At 34.0% G+C, this 27,701-nt stretch overlaps 2 protein-coding genes across 2 annotated transcripts; one reads left to right on the top strand and one right to left on the bottom strand.

Annotated features, from left to right (window-relative positions):
• The first annotated feature begins 339 nt into the window (after positions 1-339).
• Positions 340-8,169, top strand: LOC123561410 (uncharacterized). The gene is made up of 12 exons (XM_045353760.2): positions 340-489; positions 650-676; positions 1,060-1,141; positions 1,472-1,587; positions 2,018-2,214; positions 2,537-2,698; positions 3,410-3,569; positions 4,444-4,545; positions 5,847-5,937; positions 6,267-6,388; positions 6,770-6,814; positions 7,247-8,169. Exons 1-12 carry the CDS (start codon positions 420-422, stop codon positions 7,444-7,446), a joined length of 1,374 nt encoding a protein of 457 aa, XP_045209695.2. The 5' UTR covers positions 340-419; the 3' UTR covers positions 7,447-8,169.
• A 2,989-nt stretch (positions 8,170-11,158) lies between these two features.
• LOC123561411 (ubiquitin-fold modifier-conjugating enzyme 1) lies at positions 11,159-21,306 on the bottom strand. The gene is made up of 5 exons (XM_045353761.2): positions 21,147-21,306; positions 17,803-17,934; positions 16,372-16,448; positions 15,988-16,078; positions 11,159-13,073 (listed from the first exon to the last, which is right to left on the bottom strand). Exons 1-5 carry the CDS (start codon positions 21,285-21,287, stop codon positions 12,984-12,986), a joined length of 531 nt encoding a protein of 176 aa, XP_045209696.1. The 5' UTR covers positions 21,288-21,306; the 3' UTR covers positions 11,159-12,983.
• Positions 21,307-27,701: the final 6,395 nt, after the last annotated feature.

Here is a 27,701-nt window from a genome sequence, read left to right as displayed (position 1 = left end):
ATCATTTGTATAAAAACTTATTTTCGATTAAGCCCAAACTTGAAGAGAATGTCATAAACATACATTTCGGTTTTCAGTGATTATTATGTTTTTGTGTGTGTGTTGTTGTTGTTGTTTTCAATTATCTAGTCGTGTTAGTACTCATGTATCAGATTTTAGATTTAAATATATAAAGCTATGTTAGTTTACATTTAAAAGAAATATAGCGAAATTATTAAGTAGATGTCTTGTTTATTTTTCCTTCTGTTATCTTGAAGTGTTGTCTTATCATGAATCCTTAAGTCACCATAACACGTTAAAAGTGACTGCCACCCAACATTACAACATATCTAGGTTGGGACACAACCAGATGATAGTCCGTAGTAGATAAAACATGGCGGTGACATACCGTTGACGGCGTTAATCTCGTAGCCACGCGCATGCGCGGAATATTGCATTTGACAACTCGAAGGAAAATGGCGGACTTTTGTGCTATTGTCGGTGTTTTAGGTTTGAAAAAAAAAATATAATTAACTTGCTTTGATTATAAAATGCTCATTTTCAGTTTCTGTGTAAATGTAACTTAGACCGACATTAATAAAATACTGTTTCTTCTAATCGCCGTGTTTAAAACGAATTCCTATATAATGTGATTTTTTTTCTTTTTCAGCATCTCTTATGGTCGCATCTTGGGCTGGTATGATTTTTCTCTATTTTTCTTTGCAATATTTTTTTCATTTATTCGTTCAAGATGTTTGTACAGCAAACTTCAATATTGAATAGAATTTTCACGTCGCGTATACACAAGCGTAGCCACATTAAGAAGTATCATCCTGTTAAAAATAAAGCTTCAAAAATGTTTTAAAAATAATCATCAAAATATTCGATCGTCTCATATTTATGTCACATTCTATTCTTCTTTTTTTTCGGAGTTTATATTGCTGAGTCAAGTTAACACAAAAATACTTTAGACGGAGCTTCTAAACTAAACATTGTTCCACTTGAATCGCTCACTCATGTTGTCATGACAAAAATAAAAACTACATTTAGCTTACAACAGTTTTAATCTTATTCTTTCAGCCACTGTCCCTAGTCCAAAATGTGACTCCCTGAAGTCACCAATCAATGGACTCGTGCAGTGCTCGATAAATGGATCAGTATTGTAAGTAGACCTTGATAAATATTCTAGCTTAATTTTAAGCTTACTGATGGGTTTAAGAAATTCCACTGGCAGCGTTTTCATTTAGGAGTGAGCAATGAAAATAAAACGTTAGGCATATACCGTCTTATCATACTTAGTTTGATCTGACTGCATCACGGTGGTATCGGTGCGGCTAGGAAAGGCAAATATAAACCATATAGTTCTTTGACACGCAATTCAGCATAGGCAAACATTTTATTGATATTATCATCACGTTATCATCATAACTTTGTACAAACTGGTTGGATGACGCACGCTTAACGAACAATTATGTCAAAAAAAATTTTTTAGGACATGCACAGGGCTTTGTAATAATGGATATGTGTTTTCAACTGGAGATGATTTCATCACACGAACCTGTGAAACGGGAATCTGGAATGGCGGGAGCGATCTTCCGTTATGTGTTTGTAAGTTAAAGCAGTTGACATTCTAATCAAATCCTATTATTGATCATACAATAACTGCAGACTAGGGTGCTCATTAAAGATAAACTTCCGGACCAAATCTTATAAGTAAACGCAAAACCTACAAATATGAAAACGGGGATGTATGATATGTAAATTAAAGATAGCGTACCTGACATGATATTTTGAAAATATTGTATAATGTAGATTGTGAGTACCTTTTATTGGGTACATTTAATCAGAATTTCTTAACTATAAACTCAATAATCTTAAATTAATGTGTATTTGTGCTTGCTCATGGACAACTCAGGAAAATCTGAAAATAGCTTTCAGTAAACAGTTCTAACGGCTTTCAATAGTATTATGAGTTTATATCTGCAATGAGTGATTTTATGTGCAGAATATATAGAAATAACACCAGTATTTCTTGCAGCCGACACGTGCAAAAACAAACTCCTTAGTGGTGTAAACGATAGTGATATCACCGCCTCTTCTGTGTGGTCAGGGGTCAAAGGTTACTATTTTGGCTCGGAAAGGGCAAGGCTTGATTCTGATGTTATAATGGTCGGTAATGTTGTACAGAGTGGAGGATGGAGAGCAGCGTCCAATACACTAGATCAATATATTCAGGTAGATCTAATTTAACCATAAATATACATGTATCTTCTTATGACAAAATGACCAAACGGCATATGTCTGCGAAATTCAAAATGTATCATAAACAATCTGTTTTCTGGACGAACAAGTGCAGATAACTTTAAGACTTTTTAGATTACGTGACCATATATTAAAACTCTTTTCCTATGATATGAAACTCTATATAGTTTTTCATAGAGCCTTACTTTTTTCTAAGATTAAGCTTGATTTCATGTAACAATTCTACATCGAGATAAAACGATTACGACGGTCGGTATGTATGAAAAACATTTTTTTTTCATTTTCAAATATCTAGGTGGAACTTTCGGAGGTTAAGAGAATTACTGGTATCACAACCAAAGGTCGCGCTGTTCTTACCGGTGATTCGGCAAACGAATATGTTACTCAGTACCGGGTTCTGTACAGTGTGGATGGAAAGCAATGGACACCGTACAGTTCGCAAACAGTGAGCGACCAGGTAGGTTCTATCCTTTGTGCACATGCGTTGGTAATATTGTACATGCACTCGGGAGTTATGTGAGCAAACTGAATAAGGGGTTTCGTCTAAAAATTACATGAATTGAAAATGGCCACGTGTTTATAGTTCCAACGAACCATCATGTCACATTATTCTGTCAAATGTACTTATTGATCTCTCAAAGTCAAAAGACACTGTTCATACATTGATCACAGCCTCCATGCCAATTTTTCAACTTCTGAGTCTCAAAACGAATGATTCGGATTGCCTCAAATTCTGGTGTATTCAAATAATGTGAAAACCACAATAATACACCGATGTCCTCACCTTATAAAACATTTTATTTTGGGAAGAATCAGATCTCATACTTAATAGAATCTGTTATAAAAATAAAAAAAAATTTAACGAACAATGTTCAGTAAATTTTGATGGTGTTGCACCGGGGATAACCCAGCAGGTGATAAATACTTGACTCAGTTCTGTTTTGTTTTAGCCATACGTACCAGTTCTACTTTTAAATCACCTTGGTGTTCTTTTGAAAAGATTTCACTTTTATTTTTCATGTGACAAATAATTTTCAATGAAAACTGACTTACGACATGCTTTTCACTGTAAAAAATATGCCTTGTAACATTAACAATAAAATATCATTAAGATGATAAAATAATAGAACATAACGCAACTTAGTTAGACCCGTTTTGATTATTCCAGTTTTTATCGGGCAACACCGACAACAATACTCCAAAGACGAACATACTCCTATGTCCATTTGATGCAAAGTACATCCGAATCAATCCCATGGCTTGGCATGAAAACATCGCGCTCAGATTCGGAATTCTTGGCTGCACTTCAGATGGCAGTAAACCGATGTGTAAGCTAGCTTTTGTTTCCGTATTAAAACTGAGAACGTTCTAAATACAAATAATGTTAATTTTTATTTTGTGAATATAACTTATTCTTTACAAAGTGAGATAGAAAAAAAAGATGCATTTTTAATCTGAAACGTGACCGCCCAAAACCATTACGAAACAGCATAGAAGCTTTTATATCAAATTGTAATTACCTCCCCAAATCAAATTTCAAATGTCATATACCATTGTGAACAATAATATATAAACCTACAAGTATCTGTAATACAGGGCAAATATGTTGTGTTCTTTTTATTAGAACACAATATCCTTTACATGAATATGAGGTTTTACTTCTTTCAAAATGTAGACATATAACATTTTCTAAACGTGAACTTTAAATGAGGAAGTAGCAGATAAATCGAATTCGACATTTAGCAAAACAGACTTCAAAATTATACAGGTTTATCTGAAACTGATTCGAATCGTTTAGAAATTTCAATTAATCATGTTTGTTTTACTGATCGTGTAAGCAAGGCCTCAGAGCGTGGTGTATCATTTAATTTATCACGGTTCATAGTACAGATGCATAGGCCATAAATTGAACTACGAGAGTGTTGGCCCAAGTAGTTATATATTACAGCATCTGAACGATGTACCGTGGACTTTTAAAAGGCTACCTACAAGAAGATTTTGATTATTTTCATTCTAGCACACTCATTGAAAAAGAGTCGTATAACTTAATTCTATTCTTGTAGTGTCATAATTGACGTCGCAATGTTCTCTCACCCGTCCATACGTTAATTGTTAATTGCAATACATACAACGCTTAACAAATCGGATCATATTAGGATTTGAATTTTCATGCAGATAAGCAGTATTTTATTATGCCTTTAGGTTTAACCCCCACCCGACCACCAGTCGCTGCCTGGACTACACCAGAATTGTTATCACCTACTCAACAACCGCCGGCAACACCGCCTATAGCCATTCGAACGAGTAAAACTTTCCATATCAATACAGAAAATTTAACTCTATTCCAAATATATTTTATTTCTATTTATTTACTTATTCGGTAATAGGCTAATTCGATTATTTAGCTTTTGATTAATCTATCTGTTAATCATGTCTCCCGTAATGTAGCGCAGGAGACGCATGGACTTAATGCTGTCTCTTTGTCTGTCAGTCTGTCTGGCTGCTTGCCGGTCCGTCTGTCCTTCTATCCGTCTGTCTGTCTGTCTGTCTGTCACAAAGTTTATCCTAGCAACTCTTCTTGACACCACTGGATGGATTTAAAACAAACTACGCACAGCTTACTTGTGTATTTCGTTGGCATTTTGGTTCGATGATTTTCAGTGGAGTTACAGTCCTTTATTTGTAAAATTTTATTATATTTTGACCACTTCTCTTATATTATTGGTCAACTTTCCACGAACCTTACAGGAGTGCCGAGCCTCATTGTGCATATATTCGGCTTTTTTCCGGTTCGGAGATTTTCATCGGAGTTATGGCCCTTTATTCATAAATTTATATAATGTTTTGGCCCCTTCCCTCATTTTATTTGGCGGATCCCCACCAAACCTTATAGGATTTATCAGTGCCAAGAGTAGTTATGCATATCATAAGCATGTTTCTGTTCAATGAGTTTTATCGGAGTTTTGGCCACTTATTTGACACATTTTGTAATATTTTGTCCACTTCTTAAGCACCATTTGGAAGATTTCCACCAACTCTTACATGAGTTATCAGTGCCATGTCTAGTTACACATATAATTGGTATGTTCTGGTTCATTGGTTTTCAGAAGAAGAGTTATGGCCCTTGATATGTCATATTTTACACTGTTTACATTGCTTGCTGTATACAGTTAGGACTAGAATGAATTTCACTAAACCTCAAGAGTGATCAATGTGAAACGTAGTTGGGTATATTATCACCATGTTATGATTAAATGATTTTCAGCAGTCATGTCAAATTCTTTGATCTGTGCTACTTCTCCTATACCACTGGTTGGAATTCCTTCAAACTTCGGAGACGTTACCACTACAAAGGTTAATTGTGTCAGTTGTTGGAATGTTATGGTTCAGTGATTTTTTTCTGGCGGTTTGGCCCTTAATTTGTGGCATTTTGCAATTTCTGCGTGGTAAATGAATGGAGACATACGTTTTTCGTGAAAAAATCTCTAGTTTTATTTACTAGTATTCATATAAATCAGTTTATTTATTTAAGTTATTAATTTATTTAATTATTTTAGCATAGACATGGATAAGCGTGAATCAAATTCGTCTTATTTTGTTTTCAGCCGTAGCACCTAGAGTAGACTTGTGCACAGCGATTCCACCACCAGCAAATGGTATGGTAGGCTGTGAATCACAAGGCAATGGAACGCAACTGTAAGTCTTGACAAAAGTATAAAATTGAGGCATGTAACGTTAAAAAAGACCTCCATGAAAACAACATGCATTTCGGAATTATTTTAAAAAATATGTTTACTAGTATTTCGTCTAACTTGGGTATTTAATACTTATCAAATCAGTATTGCTAGAGAATGCCAATCTTACTTAAATTCAGTTTTTGCTTCAGAATGTACTCAGTACTTAAGTTTGGCTAATTTGCGTTGCATTAAAGCTGGCTTTCTTATTTGCGGACTAAGGATCAAATTTATTTGGAGATATTTTTCTTTAGATTTGTGCACATTGTATATAACATTTGTCACTTTCAGAGTTTGTGTTGCAAATTGTAAGGATGGTTATATATTTGACACAAACACGTTGTTGATAAAGAAAGTTTGTGAGCAAAGTACAGGAGTATGGACATCTGGATCAGGTCTGCCGACTTGTATATGTAAGTCAAATTCTATCATCACCATCATCATCTTCTTCAACAACAACAACAACAACACAAACAGCATCTCCGCAAACATCATAACACTACTACATTCGTTAGCATCATCATCATCATTATCGTATCATTACAGTCATTTAACGCCACCCCACCGTTATCACCCTTCGTCTTATTTTAAAAGAATGAAGATTAAATTGATAAAAGCTACATTTCTACAACTGACGAAGACCATCAAAAGTAGCATCTTACCTTCGGCAAATTAAAACCAATATCGAATGAAATGTCTGCAGTTTGGTAGAACTTTGATCGATAACGTAAAACAGGTAAACGCATATACTAATATGAATTTAATAGAGTCATCCATTCTCCGTTCTTTTACAGTCAACAGTAATGCATCGCCCCGACCACCACTCCATAACAACCATCGTAAGTATATGCTGTCACAGTCTAACATGTGCTATAGACCATTAGCGAGTTCGAAGGAAATTTGATTTTATTTCCAATTATTAAGCGTTTTCAAATGGTGGTAAAACTAACTTTTTATATTCATATTGCATTGGTTTGCAGTTTCGAATTATCATAATTCATTTTGATAAATGTCATCAGTTTTTGGATTGTTTTTAATTGCGTTTAGATAGTTTTTAATTGCATTTCAACTCCATTTGTTCTCGGGTTCTTTAAACAGTACAAAATTCTCATCAGCTCAAGCATGACACATGGATTGTCCTATAACAGTTTGGAAATATACAGAGGTTATATAGATGTAAGCATCCCTATTCATGGTAAACATCTAGTTGTTCTTAAAATGTAAAGAAGTAAGTACAAATGGTATAACATGTATTTTGATTCTTGTTGCAGATGGGTGCTTGACAGCAAAAAAGGACTGTGATATCGTCGGAAATGGCGACTTTCATGCTTGTGGTGGCTGTCATTTTTTCGCCTCATGCTCAGAAGGATATTTGTCTGTGCGCGCATGTCCGGAAGCTCTTTTATTTGACGCTGTTTCCGGTCTGTGTGACTACCATTCAAGATCGTGCCCAGAGTCTATAGTTGGATGATGCCATTTTAATTGTTAGATGATTTTAGAATAAGATTATGCTAATAAGATTTGGGATAACAAGAAATGCTTAACATTCTTCCGAACAGACTTGTCATTCATATGCAAGGAATTGTGTTCAAATCAGCACAGAACTTTGGGGGTAACTAATGTTCCATTTAAACATGGTCATTTGAAACAAAAACTAACAGATCTCGGCTCACAACATGTAGAAATGAAGTGGATTTTGTTAAAATATAAAAGTTTTAAGTCTTACAAATATGAGTCATTCAATTTACAGTGATGAAAGTCGGTATTAGTAAACCCTTTGTGAGAATGGCAATTCAATGTATCTAAAAGGCATTTGGCTACAACATTATATGACTTATGTGTCCCTGAACTTTTTCAGTGTTTTACATCTTTATATTACGTTTGCACTGCAGTCAAACTACAGTTAATTTGTAATAAACAAATGGCATGTTGAACATATAGAAATGTTAATTTCCTTTTGTAAACCGTGCATTCCTTTCAGCAAACTCGTTTCAAGCAGAGAATCCTATTTACTGAATTCAGTTACTTCAAAAACTGTTCAACAGCATGTTCTGACGTTTTTCTAAGATAAGCTTAAATTGTCACAGACTGCATACTAATAACGGGTTACACAACGTTTTTGTGTTCATTATCACGATTGTGGTTAACATTATCATATTATAACCAGTCATTGTATGTAATATGTTTTAGATGTATTGTAATTAAATGATACAAATGTACAAAAAACACACTTTTTAGTGTTCTTTACCTTTTCTGTACCTTTAAGAGTAAATTTGCATTATTGAAACAGTTTTTTATGCAACGATTTTCATTGTACACAAACAGCGCGCTCGACTATTTTGATGCTGGATAGTGAAACTGGGCACATCTGAGGAAGCCGGAGCAGTACTCAAATGTAGATTAGGATATTGGACAATTGCTGTGACAAAAGTATTCAGTAATAACAGACAAAGAGAAGTGTATCAAAATGTCAAGTATGAAAGGGACATAATTCATGGAAAATTTCTGCAAAAGTAATGCACCATATGTCATAATATGTGGCTAATAATGTGGTACAACTACTTGAAGTTTGAATCAAATAAGTGAGATAGATCAGAAATGCAACACAACTTGAACCTGAAATTCCAGTAAAAAGGGACATAATTCAAATCATTTTGGTGCCAACATTGTGAACGTTGTGTTATATGATGTGGGTGATGATGTTGGACAACCGTTTTAAGTCTGAATAAAGTCAGTTTAGTAACAACAGAGATATAGTGAAAAGCACCAAATTTGAACTGAAATTCTAAGTAAAAAGGGGACATAAATTACTTAATATTTGTGCCAGAGTTATGGACCTTGTGTCATATGATGAGGACGACGATATAGAAAATCTATTTTAAGTTTGAATCAAATTAATTAAGTAATAACAAAGATAAAGTGAAAGTGCAACAACATTAACCTTAAATTCTAAGTAAAAAGGGGGCATAATTCATCAAATATTAGTGCCAGAGTTATGGCCTTTGTGTCGTACGATGTGGGTGATGATGTGGTACAACTATTTTAAGTTTAATCAAATCCGTTTGTTAATAACAAACAGATCTTTACTTTATCCTGAAATATTGTAAAAAGGGGGCATAATTTATGAAAATTGGTGCAAGAGTTATGACGCTTGTGTCATATAATAGGGGTGATGATGTCCAACAATTGTTTTAATTTTGAATCAAATCCCTTCTGTAATAATAGAGATTAAGTAAAATGCATCAAAATTAACCTAAAAATGACGTGAAACTGCTGTCTTAAGATTGAATCAAATCCATTTAGTAATCACTGAGATAGAGTGAAAGTGACCAAAACTTTAACCTGAAATTCTAAGTAAAACGGGGGATAATTCATAAAATTTTGGTGCTAGAGTTATGGCCCTTGTGCCAGATGATGTGGGTGATGATGAGGAATAACTATTTTAAGTTTGAAGCATCAAGTAATCACAGAATTAAAGAGAAAAAAGAGAAAGTACATCAAAACTTTAACCAAGGTGTGGAAGCAGGACTTCGACCCTGGGACAAGTAATACTTCGTATAGTTGAGCTAAAAACTAAAAGAACCTTTTTGATAAGTCTGTTCTATTTCGTTGGTTTGTTTATTTTGGTCTAATGGCTCACCAACACAGTTCAGTTTTATGGCCGAAATAGTATTAAAACGTTGGTTTCCCGCAGGAAATCGTATTGATGGAGCAAAACCAAATGTTCACATCCTGTTAGTTGTTTATGATACTGCAATGGTAAGGCAGTGGTTGTAAGTCATTTTATTTTATTTAGGAGCCATAATGTGTCTAGAACTAAATGAGCTGCACCATGAGAAAACCAACATAGTGTGTTTGCGACTAGCATGGATCCAGACCAGCTTGCGCATCTGCACAGTCTGGTCAGGATCCATGCTGTTCGCTAACGGTTTCTCTAATTGTAATAGGCTTTGGAATCAAAAGCATGGATCCTTACCAGACTGTGCGGATGTGCAGGCTGATCTGGATCCATGCTGGTCGCAAAATGCATTATTTTGGTTTTCTCATGGTGCGGCTCAGATGTTTAAAGCTATAATAAACATGAACAACTTCATTTCTCTGTACTGGTGACACATTTAACCAAAATACTTTCAGCTTAAGAAAGCTCGTACCACGGATAAGACCTGTCATTTTTTATTTACATTTAAATATTTTAATTGAAAATATAGAAACACAACTATGAGGTACAAGTATGTCATAGTAGCCCTTGATTGTTCACAAGAGTTTAACAGCTCAGACAGGTAATAATTTTGGAAAAAAGTCGTCCATGAAACACCTCTGCCACATTACTTTGAAACCTGGCCTGCCAGTGAAGAGGAAAGTTTTCTAGATCCACTCACAAAAGAAACTATATTTTTTATGAAATCCAGATGATTTAAATGGTCACCCAAGCAACAATAGGTTATTTTGTTCTGCATTAAGATGACTTTACTTAATAGTTGAATTACATATACAATTTAGATTTCAATATATGAGCAGGCGAAGAACTCAATACGGACCACTATATATGAGTAAATCTTGACAAAGTAATTTAATTAATGTTTATATGGATGTTTTACAAGAAAATGAACTCCGAAATCATATGCATAATCTTGCAAAGAAAATGAACAACAAATAAGTCGTGTAATTTTTTTTAAATAAACAGCAATCTACTTGCCATAGGGACCTATATCATGGTTACCCTTCTTGACAGGTTAAAGAGATTAATTCTTAATGTTGAGTACACATCCTGGGTTTTACTCACCAAACTACAGAAGTGTTCATATTATTGTACAGAACTGAAAAAGTTGTGGTGAATGGAAGAGAGTATGCTGGCTCCTGTTTAACTTGTTGTTTCAAGTTAAAAGCAGAAAAATAAGGAGACAGTGAAAATACAGTCATTCAGCTATATCTATCTACCTTTGGACACATTCTCTACTGTCACTGCAATGGAAATACTGCTTCTGCAAAAGCTATAGCCAGTGTGTCATCTGAAAATCATTCAAAGGGTTAAAATATGTACAGCTGACATTAAATACTAGAGCATTAAACTGTAAAACCCCAAAAATGACAAAAACAAGTAAAGGCTTGATCAAAATGAGTCATGAAATCTGAAAAATTAATGTTATAAAACTCAAGGGAGAAAAAAACAAACAAAATTAAAATAAATTATATTTTGTCATTTATTTACCACTTTCAATTTTGTAAAATATCTGGTTTAAACCGGCAGCACTTTATTTCTTTTTTGAAACAGGAAGGATATTTATTTTTACAGTGTGCTTGTAAACAATCTGATTTATTATTATACATTATAGCATAAAACTGCTGACCTTGTCACTTTTCAGGGGTGTTAAAACAAGAGGGAAAACGTGTGTTAAAAGAGATCCTCGTGCTCACGTGCTGTTAAAAAACCTTTTTATAAATGCGTTTCCTGTGGCAAAGCATAAACACATTACGGCCCTAAACAGATATGAAGAAAACATGCGTTATCCCTACAGCAAAATGCAAAAATATTACAAGTCTAAACCATAAAATTGGCAAACGGTCATAATTCTACTTTTCCAGATGGAAAATAAATACTTTGGTACTTCAATGTTGTCTGGAACATTTTTCAAACAATGTCTATAACAACTAAATTGTGTTAAGTAATAAATTAAGGAAAATTATATAACAATACATGTCTGTTTACAAGAAATGTTAATATCAAATGTGAAATCTAATAAAATATCTTTAGCAGCAAATATGTTCTAAAACTAGATTTCAATAAAAGATGTAATGGCTTTGAAATAAATTAAAGAAAATACCTTAAGTACAAGATAAGGTTTTCAAGACCTAGCTTGACATAATATGAGCCGTGCCATGGGAAAACCAACATTGTGGGTTTGCGACCAGCATGGATCCAGACCAGCCTGCTGTTCGCCAACAGTTTCTCCATTTCCAATAGGCTTTAAAAGCGAACAGCATGGATCCTGACCAGACTGCATGGATGCGCAGGCTGGTCTGGATCCATGCTGGTCGCAAACCCACTATGTTGGTTTTCTCATGGCGCAGCTCAACTGTATCTTCCGTGCTTTTCTATTAAAGAACAAATAAAATGAGAAAATCTATTGCAGGTTAACAATAAACTAACGCATGTTTTACATTTAAAATTAACTTGAATGAAATAATACCCAACATGTCACTATCTACCAAAGTCTCCAAGTAAACAATATTAGCAAATCAAAGTTCATCAAAACAATAACACTTCTCATATCACAGAACTTCCCCAGTAATTACATGTACCAGCAATCTCTCAATCACAAGTGTCACACGAAGGTCACTAAGACAAACCCAGTCACCTTTAATAACATTTTTTCAATCTATATACATTTATCATCAGTCAAGGGCATACAAAATCACTCATTTAATACAACATCCTAATGTTTGTATTAATAAGTAGAAACGTTATAAAGTTCCAAATATCTTGATAAGTTGTGAATTCATCATCAAGAAACAATTTTGACAAGGTCTTTTTTAATTTTACACTTACACAACTTTAGATTCCAGAGAGTTTAAAAAGTCAGTTGTGGCTTTATTTGTAGATGAATTGTTAACAAATTTTATTCAGCATTAAAACAACCATTTTTCATAAAAAACTTGTAAAATTCCTGAAACATTTTTTTTCAAATCTTTTCATGGCCTAGAAATTTACCCAGAGAAAATACATTTTAAAAAATATCTTAAAAATTCATACATTTTCTCTACCACCCCTGGAACCTTTACTGCTGTCTAAACAACAAATGGAATTTGCAAAAAAAAATGAAAAAGAAATTGAAAGATGAAAACAGATTCAGTGGCTCAAACAGTAATTATAAAGTAGACAGCTTATGTAAAACAACCATTTAAATAGACCTTTAAAACCCAAGAACCCTCAGTTTTGAACACAAAATTCTGCTCAACAGATTTCCATATTATACCAGTTAATAATTGCACTACATGATTCAGTTTTTATCATTTTTCAGCAGCTTCAGAGTTCTCTTTATGTGTTATAATTCCTTTCTCTACTAAATCTGGAATCTCTACAGCCAACCAAGGTCCAAGCTGAAATAATAAAACAAGGAAGAGATATAATAAAATATTATTCCTTTTTACCGGTACATTTGCCTTTCTTGAAATTGAATAAACATGTGGGTTTTTTCTTTTTGTGTGAAAAGGTTCCAAAGTAAAGTCATCTTTGTGGCATCAACATTGACTTTCAAAATGCAAACACTTTCATATTGTGCACAGACACTAAAAATACTTCTAGATCTAGCTATTTATTTGCAAGCTGGAGCTTTTTTAATTTAACACCAGGTGTTGCAAGTATAGTACTGCTTCCTCAAACTGGTGCCATTTAGAATGAGTATCTAATAATTTACATATTTTCCAAAACATATGTAATAACCTGCATTATTTGAGATTGTATTTATATTTTCAAGTTATAGCTAGATGGTAGAAGGCTAAGTAATTGCTTTGTTTCGGAAGCTTCAACTTTTGCACTTGTTTTGAACATTTTTGTGTTTTAATATCATAATCTACTGACAGAACCTTGCTGCTTCTTGACCAGACATGCAAGATGTAAACAGCTATGCTTGCAAACAAATCGTTTTAATGTACACAATGTATACATGTGTAGATACACAGAGCATAAATGTGTTCTACCACTAAAACTAGAATGTGTCTGTAGGACACAAGATGTGACCCCAATGGTGTATTTGTCACAAATGTGGCAATAATTCAAATGCCAAGGTGAAAATGTGCATTTTTGACTATTGCAGGGGCCATAACTCTATTAACAGGGGAAAGAGCCAGACAGAAAGTAGGTGTGCAAGTTCGTATCATGATAAAGACTCATGCAAGGTTTCATCAATTTATATGAAATATTTTTGAGCTAGGTGCGTCACAAGGTGAAAATGTGCATTTTTTACTATTTCAGAGGCCATAACTCTGAAAATAGGGAACGGAGTCAGATGAAAAATAGAAGGTGCACAAGATCATATCATGATTAAGACCCATGCAAGGTTTTATCAATTTATATCCAATACCTTTTGAGCTAGGCGCATCACAAGGTGAAATGTACATTTTTTACTATTTCAGGGGCCATAACTCTGGAAATAAGGGAAGGAACCAGACAAACAAGAGCTGTCGGATGACAGCGCGCTCGACTATTCAAAGAATTGATTGAAGAATGGGGTCAAAATATTACCACAGATTTTCACACAAAAGAAAATAATAGATTAAACAAACAATGTTCCTGTATTTGTGGTTTTCGATAAGTCTTGCACTAAATGGCAATGTGTATGAAAAACTGCACCAATTTCAAAGTCCAAAAAGGGACATAATTCAGCCAAAATAGTTGACAGAGTTATGTACTCTTGTCTACAGATGGAAATCATGATGATTAATAAGCGTTCAAAGTTTAAAAGCCATATGTCAAATAGTTTTGACAAAACGTGGACTTGTACAAAAACAGAACCAATTTCCAAGTGCAGAAAGGGCCATAATTCAGCCAAAATAGATTACAGAGTTATGAACTCATGCCTACAGATACAGACTATTATACTGAACAAGTGATAAAAGTTTCAAAGCCGTATGTCAAATACTTAACACAAAATATGAACTGGTACGAAAAACTTTACCAAGATTTCTAAGTCAAAAGGGGTTATAATTCAGCCAAAATCCTTGATGGAGTTACGTACTCTTGCTTATAACTGGACACGGTGATGGTAAACAAGTGCTGAAAGTTTCAAAGCTTTATCTCATAAGACTTTGTCAAAATGTGGACTGGTACGAAAAACTTAACCAAGGTGTGACGCCGACGCCATGGTGAGTAGGATAACTCTACTTATTCTTCGAATATTCGAGCTAAAAATAGGTGCACACGTTCATATCCTGATAAAGACATATACAAGGTTTCATCAATTTATATCAATACTTTTTGAGCTAGGCGCATCTCAGTTTTCGGATGGACGGACTCATGGACAAGACAAAATCTATATTCACCCCCATCACTCATACTGCGGGCACAAAAACTGGCTGTTTTTTAACAATCAACAGTTACTGCATGACATTTAACTATGAATGTAGCTCTACATGCAATTTTTAATCTATATATTTAGTAAAGCCAAATACAATTGATGAGGATTTCATATGTTTGAAGTAAATACCTAAAGTAAAAATATTTTAGTAAAAGATGCCCATGGATATCTTTAATACTGGGAGGTTTACTTGCTAACAAGACTTAACCTTTACATTTGAACTTTTTGAATGTATCATTTGGGTGTAGTATGGATTGCATATTTTTTACAATCAAGGGACAAAACTCTGGTCTGACTGACAAAAGTCCACAGTAAAATCCCAGGTGCATAGCTTCACACCCTGAATAATATTTCTATGACGTTTCATGACCCTAGGTTAAATACTTTTTGAAATATGAGAGACACAAACTTTTATGCCCTGTCATATACATATTTGACTAAGTCAAAGGCCAAAACTCTGGTCTATCTGAACGATATCTCTAAGAAAACCTAAGGTGCACAACTTCACATGCTAAATAATATTCTTGTAATGTTTCATAATCCTTAGTCAAGTACTTTTTGAGATATATGCGATATATTAGGCACTTTTTATGCACATTTTTTTACTAAGTCAAGGGCCATACTTCTTGTCTGGCTGTGAGCGATCCATATCAAAGCATCAAGTGCACTATGTCCTGTCCTGAATAACAATTCTGTGAGGTTTGATGACACGGGTCACATGCTTTTTGAGATATGCACAACACAAAGTCCAACAGATGGATTGACAAGGGAAACTGTAAGTGCTCCCCCAAACTCGCCCACCGACAAAATTTTGGAGGGCACAAAAATGCGTAACTTATTTAATAAGTAATGTATATTTAATCTGAAACAGTTACACTGTCAGCCAATATATTTTAAATCATCTTTTTTCAACAGGATATACAGCTCATTTTACTTACCCCTAATGACATTGCATGAGCTATTCCAAACTTTGGAACATTTCGTGCCCAAAGAGGTTTAAAATGGTCAGTCATACAAATTTTACCTCCTCTGTAATAAAAGAAAAGGCAGTGTTAGAAAGAAAATTACATGTAACTGCAAAAATTTTTCATATTAAAGGCATATTTTGAACATGACAATGGTATGCAAAGATGGATTCAGATAAGAAAGAAGGGCTTTTCTATTTAAAACAGCAGTCAAGTGAAACATTGGGCAATACTGCACTTTTTCTCCAACAATTTTTACACAACTCACAAGCCAACTCTACTTAAAAATATTAGGTAATACTGCATAAAATCCACTAGTGTTTTGAATCTGCATGTCAGTTTTTGTGGAAAAATTACCTGTACATTTTTGCAGTTTTACCATCTAATTCTGGTAAAGCTATCTCTGGTGCTGTCGTTGGGTAGGTCACAGGTATCTAAATGAAAGAAAACAGTAATTAAAATCTGATAATTACATCACAAATTATAATCTGATAATTACATCATTAAAAATACTTTCAATAAACTTCAAATATATACAAAATGAAAAAAAAATCTGAGAATGGTACTGAAATAATAGTAAAAGGCAAAATAATCTTAAATATGTGAAAAGTTCTTAACAGGGATCTGACAAAATCAAACATAATTACTATTCTATTTGATAACATAAACTGACATTTTTTGATCTTTCACTTTCAGAATGCCATTTGTATGAAGCCTGTTTAAACCTGTATCTTTACCAAAGTGAGTTCTGAAAAACAACTGATAATGCCCCTTGGCAACTTCTACTTCTCAGTGATTTTTTTTCCCTTTTGGGAAAAGGTCAGGTACCAGATAAATTGGGACAAATAGCGGCTTTTTTACTCAGATTGGGAATTTTTATAGTTAATTAATAACATCATTTACAATGCTTCTTCCTTTAATTCCATGTAAATATCATCAAACAAACTGTTTGAATGGTTAAATCATGGTGAATGTCAATGTAACCAAGTTTTCTTTCTGCAATCATCAAAATGCAAACTTAATTTGGTCATTTGGGGAAATTTTGGATGATAATTGGGAAAAAAGATTGCATTTCTCAATTGGGAAAAGGTTCTTTTAGGGGTACTTTATAAAGAAGGAAAAAAATCCCTGACTACTATTTCAAAAAAATTGAGATTGTAATGGCAGAGACAAGAAACCTCGTTGTTATTCTAATTCATGATAAAAATAATGAATCTGTTTGTCTTTTTAAAGTAATTATTCAACTCTTTTTCTGCTAAGTGGTCAACTGAGCTGCAAAGTGCTAATTTGTTCTCGGCAACAGCTTCAGAATTAACAGGCAATGTCTAAAACTTAAGAAAACATGGAGGAGGAATGATTGTAGACACAGTCTTCTGTCAAATCATCCAAAAATCATTTTCCTTGCCAGGGAACTTAACTTGTCACCTCAGCTTGACAGCTACACCCTACTAGTTCTCAGATTACAAAACTGCGTTTGAAGACCAGTCTCATTCTGCAAGCTTAACATTGGTCGGTTTTGAATATACTTCATAGAATATGGTTCATTAAACACACTAAGTAGAAAAGATTTTCTATAGAGGTTACTATCTCTAAAAAACTCATATTCTACCTTTCAGACAATACAAAATGTTTCAAACTACAAGATATTTTTGAACAAATCCATCCAGTCCTGTAAACACCGAGGAACATTTACAATAAACAATAAAGGATCCAGTAAAGACTGGCAATCTTTGTTGTTATCTGCACCTTATATGAACCTTAAGAAAGGAAGATTTTGTAAAAACTTACATCAAACTCTACATCAAACTCGTATTTCAGGAGTTCATGAATATACCAGCACTTGCCAAACCATCTGGTTCCCTCTTTGTTTGACTCAAGGCGGAACCAGTCGTTATCAGCCTCTTTGTTGTTCTGAACATACTGAAAGTATTTAAAGAATTGTTTTGTAACAAGAATTATTACGTATTTCCTTAAGGTAAAGCACTGGTCTTTTAATTTGTGCTACTGACCGGTCTATACTTCAACATTAAGCTTTGCTCAAATTGCTGGGCTTAAACTTGAAGAAGAAGAAAATGTGAACATAAATTTTTGAAATGCCCTGTAATAAAACACTGGTCTGAAAAACCATTCAAAAAGTGTATTTTTATCAATAATAATAAACAATATAAAGAACTGGTTCATCAATACAAAAGTTTCATACTAAATGCTAGGATAATACTACTTGGCCATGTAACTAAATAGGAGATCTCATATATGACCTGACTGGAAGTAGCATTATCAACTACAGAACATTATGCACCAATCAGCATATTAAATCATGGTACACTATTAAAGAGTGCAAGTACAACTCTGACATTTCCCATAACTTTTTTCTTAACCATTCTGCATGTTTTACATTTAAGAAAATATTCCAAAGGATGTCAAAACTTCATTAGAAACTAGGATGATGTTGGTTTGTTTTTTTTTTAAAAGAAACTTATTATATAATAAGTCTATTAATGTATTTAATTATGCTAATGCAATTTTTTTAGGAAATAGGATGGGGAAGAAAATTTTAACTTATTACAAAAATACATGTACTGAAAGTTATGAATGGTGCCATGCAGATTTTACATATAAACAAGAGCTGTCAGAGGACAGCAACGCTCGACTATTCAACAGCCTTGTCAATTGAATGAATACAAAAGTTGCAAAAAGGGGCATAATTTTGTAAAGTGCAAAGTAGAGAAGTTGATCCTTTGCACTGCATGTCATATCATGACAGTGAACAAATGTGTGAAGTTTCAATCCATTCACATTAGTGGATTCTGAGATATCAGCTTACATAGAAAACTTAACCAAAAACTACTACGTCTTAAAAAGTGGCATAATTTTGAAAAAAAAAGCAGAGTTATGGAACCTGGTTAGTGCATTTCAGATTATGACAATGAATTAGTGTGTGAAGTTTCAATCCATTCCCATAAGTGAGTACTGAGATACCAGCTTAAATACAAAACCTTAACCAAAAACTGCTAAGTCGAAAAAGGGGCATAATTTTGTAAAAAAGGGGAAATAGAGTTATGGAACCTGTGCAATGTACGTCAGTTTATCACAGTGAACAACTGTGTGAAGTTTCAATCCATTCCCATAAGTGAGTACTGAGATACCAGCTTACATACAAAACCTTAACAAAAAACTGCTAAGTCGAAAAAGGGGCATAATTTTGTAAAAAAGCAAAATAGAGTTATGGAACCTGTGCAATGTACGTCAGTTTATCACAGTGAATAACTGTGTGAAGTTTCAATCCATTCCCATAAGTGAGTACTGAGATACCAGCTTACATACAAAACCTTAACCAAAAACTTCTAAGTCGAAAAAGGGGCATAATTTTGTAAAAAAGCAAAACAGAGTTATGGAACCTATGCAATGTAAGTCAGTTTATCACAGTGAATAAGTGTGTGAAGTTTCAATCCATTCCCAGAGGTGGTTACTGAGATACTAGCTTACATACAAAACCTTAACCAAATTGGGACGCAGACGCGGATGCATGGGCAAGTCCAATAGCTCTACTATTGTATGAATAGTCGAGCTAAAAACGTAGAACAATAAAACTTGTAATATAATTATGCGCAACTTGTCTTGGTAAATCCCAACAGTAGTATAGGAGAAATCTTCCCAACAATTTTCAATGAAAAATGACCTTTAAGGGGCCATCACTCCTTCCAGATTTCAAGTATGCTCTGAAATCAGACCACAGCTTTATGAGAAGAAGCATGGGCAATCTAAATATGAGTGGATGGAAAGACAGACAGTAATTTAAAGCCTAAAAGAATATGTCTTACATGAAATGCTAATGTAAATGTGTAGAACAAAACAATATGCCTCCCCAAAAACTGGGAAATATACTGTTAGTAAACTCATATTATTATGGAAAATAAAATCATAGCAATGACAGGTCAAACTTGAATTCCTTCTGATCTGAACACTTCAGAACTTCATCTTGCAGAACTTAATGATGAATTCTATGCAGATCACATTACATTAGTAAATAGTGCCAAGTAACTTTAGTTTATTATTGTTTGCACAGACACTACTGAAAGCCATAAAGGTTCACTTTCCAGCTTTTAATGGTGAACCAGAATCCATGCAGCTGCCCTCCCCAATCCCAGTTGCAGGAACAGGTGGGCACCCCATTAAAACCCCCACCCTTCTGTAAGCCAGCTAGACAGTTTATTCACATTAAAGAATTCTTCACCCCATGCAAGCTTTTGAACAGCAGTTTGGGGCTAATTCAGCAGAAAATATCAATAATAATGATCGATTCTATACTGCCTATTGGTTTTCAAAATGAAGAGTACCCTGATCAGGCTACAACTGCAATGACAGACAAAATATTGTTGACAGACCAATTTGAAACTTGTGTGTATAGCTTGTATTCAAATTTTGTTGCATGGACGATTCAAAGAAAAATGATTAGAAATATTTTGAAGTATAAGGTGAGTCCATAGCATTTCATTTCAGGAAATTATAGCACGACAGACTTCTGGCATGATTCCTGGTTAGGTTTCAGTACAGGATTCATTTCAGCACAGAGATCCGTAACAGCATATAAACATCTCTATAGATACCTCTGAGCTGAAATTTTTTAGCTAGTACATGTGATTGTCTAATATTTTGGACAACCTGGCCCCGTGTTCACAAAACATTTTTCGGTCTAAGCTGAGTTTGAGTTTGAAATTTTAATATCAATTTTACTAAAACTTGAAGGTTAAATTCCAAGTAAGACTAACTATCAATACTGAATAGTCACTTAAAAATAGTTATTAATGTAAAATTTACTTTTAAACTTGCTGTTTAGATATAAATGACAAATACCGTTTCATTATCAAACTCAGCTGAGACTGAAAATGTTTTGTGAACACGGGGCCAGGTAACTCATCTGAAATGCTTCATTGCCTAAACCAAACATCTTCAGAAAAAAATCTATCAATTATCTAGGCTAGTATCACTCAATACAATATATGGCCAAAAATACCTCAACTGTACCATACGGTTGTTGACCTGTTCCATATGGTGACAGAAATTACCTTGATTTTTCCCATATTTTTTAATTTGTAAAAGGAAACCGCCCCACTCATGGTGAATTTTGTTACCTTTATTAAAGACTGATATTCCTCTTTCAGTCTATTAACCCACAATTCTCCGTCTCGCGGTCCTGCCTTTGTTTTAAGCAGCGGAATTTGTGCAAGACTTCGTTTCGTTGCTTCGTCCACCATATTGCTTCCGCGCGTCATAAATGTAACACGTCGTGCAAATCGTAATAGTTTTCTTGTCCCCGTATCGTACCGCACAAACTAAATAAAAGAATATTTACTTATTGCTAACTAAAATTTTGAAACCGGTTAATCATTTGTATGAAATCGAATCGAACTGGTGAATCGGCCACCATATTGAAAATGCTGTTTTCTATCCTGACGACCGTATCAAGGTACTTCCAGATGTTGAGTTCAATAGGAAAATAGCAAAAAGTGGAAACTTCACAGGTCGCGTAACAACAAAAACGAAAATGTTTTATCGTTTGCAAGCAGCGTGGTAATTAATAAGTCGTATTTTGGGGTGACAGGCAAATCCAAGACTATTGATTATGTTGATTGATGTGTTTTAGCGGAAATATACTGCAGGTCTATTGGCTTGTCAAAGAAATGTACAAAGATAAAGTACGATCCGTGATGTTTATTGTTTGAGAGTGTTTAGTGGTTTTGCAAAAATGAAACCGATTTCACAAAGTAATCGAATCCGATTAACCGAGTAATCGTCTCAGTCCTATTGCTAACAGTCATTGTGGTTCAGATGCTTACAAACGAAAATCTTCTTGTATCAGTAGTATATTACGGATTATGGTTTATTTGGATTATTATCTGACATTTTCAATAAAGTTAAACTCTTATATATTTTAGACGTTGGCCAATTGTTGTCAGCTGTACATACATTGTGCATTGTAGCTATGCACCACTGTTGAGTCTATCATGTTACTCACGTGAAGTATGGGGCTATACCAAATCAAAAGAAATAGAACGAATACATCTCAAATTTTGTAAACGGTTATTACAAGTTAAAATTAACACATTTTCAGCTTTTGCTTATGGGGAGCCCGGTAAATACCCATTCATGATATATTATTAGATATATACGGATTATTAAGTACTGGTTAGTATTATCAAGAAGAAATAATATATTGTTAAAAGTTGTATATATGCAATCACTAAAAGACAGTCAAAAAGGATATGGTAATTGGGTTACTAATGTAACCGAGAAAACTATTAATTGATTATGGTTTTGCAGAGATATTTGATGATCTACATAATGAACCAACCAACTTGATATTGAAGACGAGTAAAAATTTGTGTGTATAGCCCAGGTTATACTGTTATTAGATAAAAATACATTAAGCATTATTATTATATTCACCCATCTGTGTTCAAATACCATCAACTTTTAAACCCTGTTAATAGATTTGAGTTGACAAAGCTTTGCAATTATATTAAGGAATCATTATGTATTCGTAACGCTATTTTAAACAATCCTACTTATTATGTTCATCCTCAATTGCCATATCAAATATTTCTAGTTACACGTTATTATCATAAGTTTGTACATGTACATGTTCATATTTCTTCTATCATATGACTAAACTTTTCATTTATATGTTACACTATTACCGTGTATATACACGTGACATGTTAAAAATGTCTAAAGATGTTTTTAGACGATGTACGTATGTATAAGTCTTAATAAAAGTCTGTTCTGTTCTAATTTTATCATTATTATTATACCACATTCATGTAACACTCTTTTCACTACTCCGCAAAGGTATAAAAATCACATTTACATGTATATGTTGTGCTATTAATAACAAACTAATGAATGATTATTGTGCATTCAAATTCCAAAAAAAAAAAAATCAAAAAAATCGAACACTAAATGCTTATATATAACCACAAAACATCAGCAAGCCTAAACACTTTCTAGTCATTTTGGAAAACCTGTGAGCTAGTGTACGGCAGTATAAATCACATCTATTGACCAATCAGTCCGCTGACATGAGCAACTTACAATGTAATACACAAATAGAAAAATCAATATAGAAGATTCAGGTTTGGTTCAGCCGTAAGGAAGAAACCTTTTTGTAATGATACACCTAACCAAATGGTTATCCTAAATCACTGATAACTCAGGCCAGCTGGAACTATGTGAGACCCCAAATGAATCAGGAACTCATATAATCTAAACTGCAGTCAGTGATGTAATCCTTGACTGAGCTATTTTTGTCATTGATAAATCATCCGCATTGCTCATGAATGGAACTATTTTGTGGAACAATTGTTAGGAATAAGTACTATCTGATTTCAGAAAGTTAGCATTAACTTTTGAAGCGAGTAAACCCGCCTCCAAAATGAACTGGCCAGTTTACGAAATGTTGAACAGAGAAATGTTTTTTATCAGGCTTTGGAAAGCAAACTAGCGAGTCAGCTTCCCTAATCGTGACAGGAAGGGAGTTCCAAAGCTTGAGAGCATGAACGAAAAGCTCCGGTTGCCATACATCAGGATTTTAGTCTTTGGTAGTATTATGGATTATGGTAGCCTATTATTGTAAATGACATTATAGAGAACCTGGATGAGGTTCTCGGTAAGAACTTCGTATTCACGAGTTCTGCTTGGGATAAGAACTTAAAAGGAGAAATGATGGAAACTAATTTTGTATGCATAAGATAGTGCCATTCTATTCTCTCAGAGGGACCGAAAGATTTTATAAGAAAAGTTTTAGGTAAAGAGCTTATAAACTGTAGTTATGGTTTGTAGACATCAAATTGTTTTGAGAGCAGTGAGCGAAAAGCTCCGGCTGCCATACATCAGGATTTTAGTCTTTGGTAGTATTATGGATTATGGTAGTCTATTATTGTAAATGACATTATAGAGAACCTGGATGAGGTTCTCGGTAAGAACTTCGTATTCACGAGTTCTGCTTGGGATAAGAACTTAAAAGAAGAAATGATGGAAACTCATTTTGTATGCATAAGATAGTGTCATTCTATTCTCTCACAGGGACCCAAAGATTTTATAAGTAATGTTTAGGTAAATAGTTTATAAGCTGTAGTTATGGTTAGCAGATAACAAATTGTCTTATATATCTCGGTAAAAACGAATTGATTTATCTGGATTAAATCGGACGTTATCAGAAGTTAAAACTTTTTCAATAGATTGTAACAGTCATACAATACATTCTCGATCTTCTCTTAAGTATCAAGGAGCTTAACTAGACAATGATGTGTCGGTACATCCATAGCAAAACATTGTCAGAAAACTAAACTCTAGAATTAACTTTTTGTATCGACAGAAATAACTTTTGAATATGAATAGTATTAGTAAAAAAAAACTTTGTATTCTTTGGTACAGTGTCAATTTGACTATTTTAGTCATTTTTTGTACGGTGGCATTACAAGACAGTTGAGAAACAGATTGCAAGAAGCTCAGAACAAATTGATGAGACTAGTTCTTGGCTATAGTTGTAGAAACCTCTCTTAAAATTTATGACTTCGTTAAATATTGAAAACAGAATTAGACAGTTAGGGCTTAATTATGTACTAGCCTAAGAGAGCATTCAAAGTTGACAGCAGAAACTCTTATTTATGGAACTAGGAGTAGTGCTAATAACTTTTATGTACCTCTGGTTGATGATTGTTCTTCTTCTACCTTTTTATAATGCAAATTTGAGACTCGAACGGTTTGCCACTATATAAGATTACAAATAATAGTAAAAATGTATGCTTTTAAAAAGGAGGCGGAATCTTATCTGATAAATTCTCTGAAACAGGAAGTGTAGAGTAACGCAAGAACACAATTCTTAAAGTTGCAAAATTGATTTATTTTCATAGATAAGTCAAAAGTTCAACATAACAGCATTTTAACCATATTTAACAGACAGTATAATTTTATTTCATGGTAACCTCAAGCCTATCTAGCTATCTCTCCTGTCTTTATCTGATATTATATCTTAAAGTATACGTTTATATGTAGGAGAAATGCTAGACAAGCATCCGCACAGTCTGGCCAGAATCCATGCCGTTCGCTTTCAAAGCCTATTGCAATTAGGGAAACCGTTAGCGAACATCTGTTGGTTTTCTCATGGTGCGGCTCGTATATCTTTTGGACATTGTTTTAAGAAATGTTGCTTACGTCCGTCCAGCTTATTAAGGCTATGTTGTATATTTAGATTTGCTAGTTGTAGTGCTTAAACTCTTCTTTTCATTACAAAACGGCTTTTAATCATTTCTACTGTAATTATATCTTGCATGTGCATATTTATTTATTTCGCGAGAAAATGGTGATGGAAGCTGTTTTTTAGCGTTGTGAATAGAATTGAAATTATTGTTATGCTGAAGTAGAAGTGTTTAAATAACTGCAGTAAAGCAATCAGAATATATCAATTTGAAATTATAAATTAGAACTCATCGTTTTGTCATTGTCAAAATTATATTATCGGTCTGACGTCGGTATATTGGCTTATGTGAATCTAAAACTGTGAACATATAAATGTTGAAGCAGGTGAGAAAAATAAATGAAACATACTGTCAAACAACTGTAATCATTGTAACCATTGAAAGAACAGTAAACAATTATACATCCTACGACAGTGATTTTTATCAGAAGTTTTCAAAACTACGCAAAATTTATAACGCTGTGGAATATCAGAAGTGCATATACAACTTGCATTACAACTTGTGTGCACAAACTGACCTAAATGTTCATAAATGTTTTCAGTTTCAACGCAGTAAGAGCGTTTGTGATCGTTGTCCTACCGTGTTGGTGCATGTTGTCTCCCAATCCTCTTTTATAGGGCATTCTTGGACTTTAATAGTCATAACACGAGTTACTTTTGTTCCATGTGGGCCGTCCAAACTCAATAGTGTGATGGTTATTCATTTTGCGGTGTATACAAAACGATTGATTTCCCCGAGTATCCCGATGTTGCTTCGCGCTTCTTGGCAGACGATGGTATTATCAGTACTGCATTCTCTGTGTCTGATATATATTTCAGTTGCTGTGTATTGGTCGATTCCACCATGGGTCTTGTTCTCTACTTATCTTTACGTCTGAGTAACGGGATTCTTTATGATGCTATGATTTATCTTTACCTCCGTATCGATGTTCCTCGTAGCCATAATATTATGTATGTTGTTGCATTATTGCCTTTTTTTTTTTAATTTATTTATTACTGACTTATTGATTATATAGGGTATGGGCGGCGGTAACCGCCAAAATTAGTAAATACACAATCCATTCATAAACAAGTCAGTCAGTGCATAGCATTTCAACGCCGTCTTGTCTAAAATTTCATCCCATCCAGTATTGTTGCATTCAACGCATTGTATTTTGAAACCATATAATGAAAAACTTCATTCCATCCATTTAAACACGGACGATGCATTGAAAAACTTGTTGCGATACACCGTAATATGAAATCATCCAACAAAACATGATACCATGCAGCTCAATGTGAAGCCGTTTAACACAACATGAGTACGTACAGTGTAAAATGAAATGATTTATTACAACTTTACGCCGTCAATAATGCATATTGAAACCGCTTTGTGTAATTAAGAGCGGTTTATGAAAACTTGGTGTCATGCAGTCCAATGTGAAGACGTTTAACGCAACATGAGTTCGTGCAGTGTAAAATGAGACGATTCATTAAAGCTTGGCGCCATCTAATGCATACTGAAACCGTGTTGTGAGATTTGGAGCGGCGTATCAAAATGTGATGCCATGCAGCCAAATGCAAAGCCGTTTAACGAAACACGAGTACGTGCATTGTAAATGGTCAGTAAGACTATCAGCTGGTGTTTGTGATTGACATATTGTTGAAGGGTATAATTAATTCGAAAGAAACATTATTTTTTAACAAATTCACCTTTCAATCGCCGGTAGATTTGCAGTGTTTTCATCCCAAAATATTCACGTTCTGGCGTACGATTTCTTCTCGGATAATTATACAATAGCGAGGTTCGGAAGGCTGCAATGAAATCATTTGAGACAATTCAAACTAAGTTAGAAAAATTTCAATTTTCAATATTTGCGTTTTTTACAATAAAATTTCTAAAAAGATCCTTTGGAAGCATATAATGCAACAAAGAAGAATAACAGCAGACTCGGTTTGATTAAGTCTGTCCATGCGAGGTAATGAAATGTGCAACACCTCTTACGCCCCTAGCACTGGTTTAAGCAGAGCTCTATTACACATATGTTGAATGGAATCCATGATCCAAAAGGACCAGAAAATATAACAACACTAAACATGCATATTTTCATGATTATGAGACATATCATATTAATCTACAGCTGAAAAATAACTGAATGCAACCCGAAGATCATGATGTGTGCTGATATTGGAGACAGTAGTAGTTGTTTTGGTTGTTTCAAAATTGAATGAAACATTTAATTTCATTGTTTTAGTTTGCTTTAGGTTGTTTTTAGTTTTAGAACTATTCTGAAGTGCCTTTAATCTATGTAATTTATGTAAAATATATTCATAGCCTGCTTTTACTAAGATGAGATCTCATTTGGAAAAAAAATCATCTGTCAATGTCACAGGGGCCTGAACATGGAAACCCGTTTCTGATCAATAACTTGAGGACCACTTGATCCAGAAT

This window comes from Mercenaria mercenaria, chromosome 10, assembly GCF_021730395.1.
Source record: "Mercenaria mercenaria strain notata chromosome 10, MADL_Memer_1, whole genome shotgun sequence".
In the NCBI taxonomy this organism is placed as follows: domain Eukaryota; kingdom Metazoa; phylum Mollusca; class Bivalvia; order Venerida; family Veneridae; genus Mercenaria; species Mercenaria mercenaria.
The sequence above is the reverse complement of the archived record's forward strand: the minus strand, read 5'-3'. Positions and strand labels throughout refer to the sequence as shown.